The sequence below is a fragment of the Limulus polyphemus genome, unplaced genomic scaffold (genome assembly GCF_000517525.1).
Source record: "Limulus polyphemus unplaced genomic scaffold, Limulus_polyphemus-2.1.2 Scaffold662, whole genome shotgun sequence".
Lineage (NCBI taxonomy): Eukaryota > Metazoa > Arthropoda > Merostomata > Xiphosura > Limulidae > Limulus > Limulus polyphemus.
This window is the reverse complement of record NW_013666272.1, coordinates 363,092-373,370: the sequence shown is the minus strand read 5'-3', so window position 1 is coordinate 373,370 and position 10,279 is coordinate 363,092. Positions and strand designations below refer to the sequence as shown.

General features: G+C 37.1%; 1 protein-coding gene across 2 annotated transcripts in view; it reads right to left on the bottom strand.

Annotated features, from left to right (window-relative positions):
- The window catches only part of LOC106459802 (cAMP-regulated phosphoprotein 19-like), a 30,466-nt gene extending 20,424 nt beyond the window's left edge, over nucleotides 1-10,042 (bottom strand). Inside the window, exon 1 of one of the 2 annotated variants that reach the window (XM_013919463.2) lies at nucleotides 9,782-10,042. In XM_013919463.2, the coding sequence (XP_013774917.1) occupies nucleotides 9,782-9,853 (72 nt within the window). In that variant the 5' untranslated portion in view covers nucleotides 9,854-10,042. The remainder of the gene's footprint in view (nucleotides 1-9,781) is intronic. The other variant, XM_013919464.2, reaches the window with a different exon arrangement.
- Nucleotides 10,043-10,279: the final 237 nt, after the last annotated feature.

Genomic DNA, 10,279 nt, shown 5'->3' with positions numbered 1-10,279 from the left:
GTATATAAGTAGTGTGTGTGTGTGTGTGTGTGTGTGTGTATATATATATATATATACACACACATACATACATACATACATACACACACACATTACTACTACTACTCAAAAAGTACGTTCTGACATTTGGCGAGCCACAGCCAGGATTGCACAATGGTAGACGGCAATAGAAGAAAATGTGAACATCAGCAGGAATAAGTAGGCCTATATACGCACAACTTGAGTAGTAGTGCAAACTGTGTGGAAATTACAATTACACTATATAACCATGTAAAATTTTGATAAATGGATAGAAATTGGAGAGCATCTTGGGTTAAAAGACAGTGAACTACGAGAGTTTGTTACACAACAACAAGAACTAGAAAAAGAAGAGCATTGGCAGAGAAGAGAGAAAGGAAGACTACAAGAAGAAAAGGAAAGAGAAAGACAGAAAGAAGAAAATAAGAGAAAAAAGAGGCTAGAAATAGATAGAATAAGAGCAAACATTGAGAAAGAAGAAAACGAGAGAAAGGAAAGACTGGAAATAGAGAGAATAAGAGCACAAATTCACATTACAAGCTTCCCCCCCAACCAAAGGAAGAAGAAACCAAGAATGACAATGAAGTCAGGGCCAGCCAACCTAAGCTGCCCAAATTTTATGAACATAAAGATGACATGGATGCTTTCCTGGAGAGATATGAAATATTTGCCCAAAGTCAGAACTGTCTCAGCCCACTTCTCACAGGAAAAGGCCTACAAGTATATGCAGGCATGACATCAGAAGATTCCATGGACTATCACAAATTAAAAGTGGCTTTGCTGAAGCAATATGAACTTACTGAAGAATGTTTTCACCAGAAGTTCTGAGAAGTCAAACCTGACACTGTAGAAACTGTATATTAGTTTATGGCATGTCTGCAGCGATGCTTCACAAGATGGACTGACATGGCCATATGTGACTGGCAGACCTATTAGTAGTACATGTGCAACTGACATGTCACTGTTCCTAAAGTCAAGAGCACCAAAAGATGTGAAGGAGATGATCAAGACACTCTCCAATATCTATCCATTTATCAAAATTGGACAATGTGAACTGCAACTTTGAGGTCTCACTTTCATTTGTTTTTATGTTTCATATTGGAGAACATCACATCATCTACTCCAGCAGAACACCACTGCCCTACTCTCAACTGAATGCTTTTCTATTTCTATTTCATTAGCCCATTCATGACGATGCCTCCACAGTCTGCAGCTTGGAACTGGAAAGTGGTAAGGACTCTCAAACTCCACTAGAAGAAATGAGGGGTAAAACATGGTGGAGAGTCCGGAGGAATGACAAAACCTGAGACAGTGCAATGGGTGACCACAAAACCCTATTTTTAAAAGCAGACTATACTGATTTCTTCAGTACAAGTTATGGCAGGGATGGGTATCTAACCCTTTTTGCTTTACCCATGTAGTCCATGGGTTTGGTACGGTCCAAGAAGGGCAAACTTATGAAGCAGTTCTATCACAAGGATAAACCTACAAGCGATCTTGAGGAACACCCCATCTCTGCAGTGTATGTTGTATGGCCATGGAATTATATTATGCAAGTCAACATGGCTTCACAGTGCAGATTTGAACACTTAAAGAATACCTGGTCAGGCACCACTCGCCACAGAGTTGGTTCCAAACAATGAGCATTAATAAAAGGGAAAAGGGCTGCTGAAAAGAAAAATAACGTACCCAGTCAAAGTCCCACTGAATCCTGATATTCTAGAATGGCTACAGGCAGAAGACGATAACTCAAAGAGGAAGAAAACAATGATCCGATGCAAATAGTGAGAGATGAACATATCATAGGTAGTCCACGTGCCTGATTGAAGAAGTACCTCCAAAATACAACCAAGATCAAACACCGATGAAAAGGTAAGGTGTCAAATTGGGTGAGAAGACACTCAAAATAAAGTACGGGAGGAAGACAATAAAGAGGAAGAAGCCAATCGAATGAAGAGTTGAACCCAACTGAGGAAGGAGAAAGAACACGACCAGAGGATGGATGCCAAGGAAGAAAGGGGTGGGAACAGACACCACAGAAGGAAGCCATACAGGCAATATAACAGAGTTAAGCACGTACAGTACATAGAGATCTATCCAGATCAGGACAAAGATAAAGGTGTGAAACAGAAGAAAAGGAAAGCGGCTAAACGGAGGAGTTATCCTCATGAGCCGCCAAAGTGTTAGGGAGAAAAAATTATCCAGAAAAGAAGATATGGAAAAGGATAAAGAGTACACGAAACATCAATGGCAATTAAACCACTGGCATTCACATGCAAATAGGAGAAGGAAGGAAAACATAAGGTAAGGTGAAACAAGGAGCACTGGGAGAGTGGTTCAAATGTAGGCAAAGTGAGGCAGTGCAGGACCACATTAACATCCCCATCCAGAAATTCAACATGCTGCGGTGGACGACAAATCTGGAAGGAGCACATCCACAGATAAAGTGTAGGAGAGGTAAATACCTGCAGAATCGGGAAAAAGGAAAGATGTGGGACAGGACCACCCAAAAATCTGAAACTGAGGAGACAGAAGACCCCCCTATCCAAAAGTCAATGGAGAAAATCTGCATGAATAAGAACATGGGTTAATCAGGGGAAAAACCCTGGACCCAGAAACCAACGACTGAAAAATTCCACTTGCATTGAGAAACTTCCATGTAAAAAGGGTGAATGAAACAAGAAAGAAAAGAAGCTTACCATCAGGAGAAGCCAATTCACCTCATCAATGACCATACAAAAACCAGGCATGAAGACAGAGTACAGGAAGGTCTGGATGAAACACCGGTGACTGAGGGTGGCAAAGAAGGGGTGGAGACAGAGGAAAAGGTAACAAAAGAGGAAGTTAGAGCTGGAGAAGCCATGAAAACAACAGCTGAGAAGGCCAGGACATAGATATCAGAAGGACTGTCATATCTAACCACCAACACTGATCGACAACAAAGGTAGAAGGAAGGGTAATAGTAGTCGACAAAGGTTCCCTGTGAAAGTCCATTGGTCATGAAAAGCCTGCATATGTCCCTCACCTAAAGTGATAAAGACTACAATGGAAGATCACATTCCTAAAAGCAATTGAACTTCACAAGCTGTAATCAAACTGAAAACCAACTGAACGAAGTCTAGAAGGAGAAGAGTGAGCCCGACTGAGATGTGTGCAGAAAAAGAAAAATACCCAAATGGACATGATATTGGATAGGTCGCAGTAAGGACTTCTCCAACTTGATTAACAGCCCATTATAGCCACCTCCAGGAGCAGCTGATGAGGGTAACAGGTGGACTACTGTTCAGAACAATGGAATAGTAGTCAGTCAACCAAAGAAAGAGGAAAGTGCAACCTGAGAGCATATAAGTGATGACCGAATGCTCTGAACACCCAACAAAACATACATGGCCAAAACAAATCCAAAGGGCAGTATGCAAAACAGAGAAACCACCACATGCAAAATAAACCAAAGAGAGTAATGAAATATCGGGATATGCAAATAATCAATCGCAACATTCCTCTTTGTCATCAATAAACCTGGAGAAAAATCCCACCTAAGGGTAAGAACCAATTCCATGGTAAATATGGCAGATTGCAAAAGAGAATGAGGCAGGACAAACAGCCTGGAATAAAAGCCTGGAGAAAGATGATGAACAGTTGCAACAGCATGTAGAGACCTCTTGTACCTCCTAGAACAGATGCAGAAAGGAAATAAGTGACATGGAAAAAAATAGTAGGACAAGTCCCTATGATAAAACCTGTAGAACCTATGAAACTATAATGAAAGATTGCCAACGGTAACAACATAATATAGCCAAGCTCCCACTGGATCGGAACACTCTGGTTAGTCTCCGGTACTGTTTGCAACATGACCATCAATGTTGAATAAAACAACAAAATGAGAAACCCAGGGAAGGGTACAGTCATGGGTAGATAAGGACCAGGACAGGAAAGAAATAGTACCTATTAAAGGAAGGCACCAAAAAATCAAGTCCAGATTCTCCACAGAATGTCCTGGATCATCAAAAAAAGCAGCCTCAGAACCCCCAAGAGACACACCCTGGGCCAAATATACATCTCCATCTCTCAATGATTCAAATCACGGACAGCCTCTACACACACACACCCAGCTGTTGAGAGATGCTACATAACAGAAATGGAACACAGGAGGTCTGATTAGCCTCCATGCTGGCAACAGTAACATAGGAAAACAGCACATCAATATTTTTTTTTTGTAGGAAATTATAATTGTATGGAAATCCACAAAGTGACATCAAAATCAAAAACATAATCAAGCACAGCAGTGCATCCGAGAAAACTGTGACCAAACACTTTGTTAAGAAAAAAAGTGATTACATTATCTGAATGAGGTGCTTATATGCAGTTCCAGGATAGAGGGCATATTGATGTAGATGGAGAATATCACGCCAAGGGCATTTAAGTGGGGTATAAAAGACTGGAGCAAGCGACACCATTGCTTAGATGGGCAAAGTTGAAAACCTAAAGGTCAAGGAATAACTAAAACTGAGTAAGTGTTTTGGAAATTAACATCTTCCTTTATATATATATATATATATATATATATATATATACCATAAGCATTGTCATTATCAGTACTAGTTGTCAACTATGACTGACAATGGCAATGCTTATTTCATATTAAGTTCATTATTGTTTTATAGTGCTGATTTAACTGCCTATTAATAATTAATGTAACTCATAGTATTAGATATGCATTTATTTATATAATATATACTTACCTCTCTACAAACATTAACTATTACGTCTGCCTTTGTGAGTGACACATTCGCCATGCACATTAGATCCCCATAAACACTTGCAGTAAAATTAATTTTATTATTAGATGAGGTAATAATGTGCACCAGTAATGGGAAGGAAGGATGGGAAGGTGTGCAGAGAAATAAGTATATGCCAGAAATACATTTTCGGGTAAGGAAAATGTTAACTTCTGAAACGATCCCCTTACTTCTCTGTACACAGTAGCTAGAATCCAAACTGGTGTGGTAGAGAAGTCAGGTGTATTGCAAAATTTTGGAGTGACTGAAGGTAAACCCAATGGAGTGTGGCACCTTACAGTTTGGGCCTACTATAAGGGTAACACTTGTGGCATACTGTATCCGTCTCATTCAAAGTATACTCTTTACCGAAATGGAAATATGAAAGGAGGAAGACAAAGAAGTAACATGTAGCAGGGATGGGCAGAAAAGTGCATGAAGAACTGAGCATTTGCACACAAAAGATCAGTTGGATATGAGGTGTAATGTGCCTACAACATTGATCAGACCATACAGTTTGATATGTGTTCTGTTGTATAATCTACTCACCACATATACATTGACAATGGTCTCTTCCTATGGCAGGAAGAGAATATTGTGCCCCATATAACTAGCCAAACCACCTGTGTGTGTGTGATAAAAGAGGGAGTGACCTGCACTACTAATCTGACGTAATTGCCACAAGCTATAAAGGTATTTTACTGGATAAAGTGTAATGGATAACTTCAAAACCTAATTTAAAAAGCCAGCATGCACAAGACAAGGATGTGTGCAGATACTCCTTAGGTACTAGCTTTTCCATGTTAGCTGCATTAAGGTTGTAGTCAGGCAAAGCAATCAGATGAGGGGGATAGTGAATGAGGAAAGACCAGAAAATGGTGGAAAGAACAGGGGAGAAAAAGATGGAACCATAGGAATATGAGGGTGTAGTAAGATTGACGAGAACTGTGGATGAAGAAGAGGTGTCCTAAATGTCAGTCGGTGAAGAGGAGAAAACTACAATTTAGCCAGCTAAAAGGGAACTACCAACAGGACCGAACAAGTAGTGTCATGAAGCAAAGGCAAGAATTGTGGGAGAAGACAAAGAAGATAATACACATACAGAAAGAGATGAGACTAGTCCTGGCTAAGGGAATCCACAGCCAGAGCAGCTGGATGATGTACCAGGTAGCAAAAAGGAGAGGTTTAGTATTAAGAAGAGTGATGAAAGCATCAATCTTTTAATGTGCCTAACTGGGAACAGATCCAACAAAAGACCAAAGGATGGAGTAACCACTCCATAGTATGTAACATATCTGATCAAGAGAGACAATCTGGCACCTAGTTCAAAGCCCTCAAAACCCTGGAGAAGAACAAAGCACCTTCTTTATGGCTTTCTTATCCAAAAGATCTTATACCATGGCTTTGAATGGAAAAGATGCTGAAAATCAGGAGGAGGAAAAGTAGACATAGAAAAAAAAGATGAGATGTGAAAAGCCATGTGTAAGAACTTAATGACCCACTGACGAGCTGTAAATGGGGTCCAAAAAACCTGAAGACCGAAACAAATGTACTCCCATGGGAGCTTAGCCAAATGAGTACAAAGGACATATGATGACCAACTCGAAGGGAGGGAGTTGACAAGAAGTAGAGGGGCAAGAAACAGGAAAAAAAGAGTACGAGAGTTAACAGAGTCAAGAACAGGTGTAAGTTCATGAGGTTTGTAGAAATGAGAAAACCAAGGAGAAATGGGAAGACTGGTGTCAGGCAGCCTCAGCCCAAGTCTACAAATTGTTAGGAACACCCCTGAAGACTTCAGGATAAAGAAAACGAGTCAAAAGGAGGTCACAGAGGTAAGAATGGGAAAGATGAACAAGTAGAGAGAATGGCATTACATCCCAAAAAGTCCCAACAACAGGGGAACAAAGCAAAAGATGAAAGGAAACCTTGGCCAAAGTATTGAAAATACCACAGACTGCCAGAAAAACTATCAGGATTTGATCTTCAGAGAAGACGGGTAATGAAGAAATTGGTGAAAACAGGAAATTTGAGCACAAGGGAGAGTTATAGGAGACAGAGGTCAGACTCCCAAGTGGATAAATGAGATTCCAGGGATTGAGAATCAAAGAATGGAAAAAGAGGAATAGCCATAAGCCATAGCAAAGGAATCCTGGAGTCGAGGAGAAGAAGGCACTTGAAAGTGTGAACAAAGCCGATACAGAAATTTGTCAGCATGGACATATATGTCTGGAGGAGGAGGAAAAGCCAAGTAATCCTCAGCATGAGAGACATGTAGTAAGGAATGGGAAGAACCAAAAGACATAGTTGAAAAAGTAAAGAACAAACCTGCGAAATTAAATCCACAGAAACATGGAGAGGAAACGTTGTGATCTAGAGGTAAAGAGGGGTCTGGTGTAAACCCATGAGGTGGAAAGAACCAGTCAATATCATCATTCTCATAATCAGGTTCAGAAAGAGAGGAATGCACTCCTGAAATAGTTGCCAAGGAGATGAGGAATGAAGGATTTAACAAACCCATGACATAGTGAGCAATGACTGTAATATCCTCCACAGTCAATGAGCCTCCATTGATCACTGACGAAAAAGGTAAAGTGTAGCAACATGGACAGTACCTTGGGAGGAGGCAGTAGTTACTGTCATATAAGAATTCATTGTTGTTAAAGTAATTCTCCAGATTTCCTTTTTATGCAGTAACTGAAAGGTGATGTAGTTTGAAATCTAAAAATGAAAAAAGACAGTGTAAATCTCACTAAGCTGAACAAAGTTTAAACTTTGATAAACATGTCCATTCACATTAATTTAGAGAACAAGTGCTTATGGGACCTACTGTGCCTGAAGCATATGTAGCATGATGATCATATCATGCACTAGCACAGTTCACATTAAAACATATCTTAGGTGAGAGACGGCTCAAGACTATTGGCATGCACAAAATCTCAAAGGCAGACCTTCAAGGAAAAGCCACTGTGTGCAAAGAGGTAAGTGTACTGTTTGAGAAACTAGTATTCCCAAAATTTGGAACCAAAACACTACTATTCTTGATCTTCATATATAATAACTCCTCAAACCTAACTGTACATCCAGATGTTCCCCTACTTCTACCCCTTCATCGTATACACATATCTAAAATATCATCCTCCATAATTATTTATATAGTTTATTTGTATTTCCCCATTAGCTTTCACAAAAAATATGAAACTGAAAGTGATCTATTTATTAAATAAAACAATTCAAATTATTAAGTGAAAACCTAAAAAATCTAACTGTACTATTTATTTCCAATTTTACAAAATTTATTTTGGACAAATGTTTGATATCCATATGCCCTTTTAGTCAATACGATTTATACATATATCCATACAGTGCCATTGGTAGTTCATTTATGTTTGGAATGGTATTACCACATTTTGCATCTGCGCTCTTTATATATACATTATTTTGTATTTTATGGTTTTTCACATTTAGCCAACATGATTTTAAAATGCAAAATCAAGAATAACCTATGCATAAACTGATAAAGAAAACATAGTTTACATTAATATTGCCACCAACTAAACTGGTGTTTAATTTATACGTAGCAGTTTAAAATTTTTTGTGTATTTTATTATATTACATATTCTTCCTAGAGCTGGAAGACAAACTTTATTGGGCTTCTATTGTTGACAAAAGCAATTTAATAGCATTGCTACAATAATTTAAATAAATTTGTGGTTTATAAGTGCATACATTTAAAAGTTCAAAGCTATCTGCTAGACTTCTGCAATTCAAAATATTTAGGAACTTGAGTGACTCTCTAGAAATCAAACTAGTGTTTTCTAGCAACAAAGCATACAATGTGAAAAAAAATACTAAGTGTCCAATGGTCAAATTATAACAATAAAACATGTAACTCAGTCAAATCTTGTTGCCCCCAGTGATACGAATTGCACTGTGCATACAATCCACTATATATGAAGGTTATCTCAAACTGTCATTATTTCTGGGTATTGTAACAGATCTGTTCAAACATAAAGTTGAAAATATCGAACTGCTTATCAATTAATACGTAAGTGTTATGCAAACTTGTTTGAATTGATTGATATTAGTTTTATTTTTTAACCCTATTATGCAAACATTAAATTTTCAATCATTAACACCAGGCAGTATGGGGTCATTGTGACCCCACACTGGCATTCTAGGGTTAAAAATTAAACAATAGATTTACATGTATTTAACTATCACAGGAGTATTAACTACAATCATATTAATATTACTATTACCTTCAGATTAGAACAAGCTACATACTTAAAGCAAAATTAATAATTAACCTGGTAATGAGTATATCTAACTAAATATATTCTTCTTACATTCTCACTTATAAAAATTAAGATGCACTGTTTCACTCTAGCCTCACTATTCATGATATTTTTATCTTTACACCCAATAATATATCTTGAGGTATGGCCAGCTTACAAGATTTAGGTAGCCCTAAATCCAAATACTAAATAAACATTGTAATAACACAAAATAATCTATATGTCATAAAAAATATTATAACGAAACTAAAAATAATAAAATTAGATATATTAAAACATTTTATCCATTACTATTAATGAAAGTAACAAAAAAGAATTAAAACCCACAAAGCAGTAAGCAAAACTTTAATTTCTATTTTTCTCAATTTTTGGTAAAGTGAAAACTGTGTTCATATTTCAAGTACTAAGAACATTACGAGTTTCATACTCAGATGATAATAAACTGTTCTTACTTATATAAGTATACAAAATATAAAAGTAAAACGAAAAGATATTCATACTTTTAATTTTTTATAAAGAAATTTTCCATTCTCCCCAATTTAAACAAACTCGAGAATTTCAATAGATCAACCATGCGGATACCTAAATACATATAATACAACACTGTCAGCAATGCGGTTAGTCACTCTAGTATTTTTTATTGTACTACTACTAGTACTGTAGTAGAAGTAGAGTAGGCCTAAGACTCACTTCCTCTTTCTTCTCGTTCTCTTCACATTTCTCTACTTTGATTGGAGATTCAGAATACTCTTCTGATGACATTATTTAAAACTTCTTTTATGCTTCTCCTAAAACGTTTAATATTTTAACAATAATTATTACTATCCGAATTTATTGAGTACGGCTTAAACCCGAAGAAATACACTAAACTTTTTATTAAATTGTAACGTTACTAATCTAACGTTAAAATTTGAGCTTATGCGTATAACTCTTGTTCGCAGTAATGATATATTCGATTCACCGTCCGCGATGCCTATGAAAATATAAAACCAATACTTTAAGGTCTACACTTTTAACAAACAATGGAAAACCGTTGTAATTTGCGAGTTAAAACACAATTTTGTTCAATAACAAAAAAAAAACAAGTAAGTTATGCATATTTGCAATTAAAACTTAAAATGAACAATAAATAAAACTGATTAAATTAAAATTTAGAAATATAAATAATATTGTGTTTGTATCCAATAT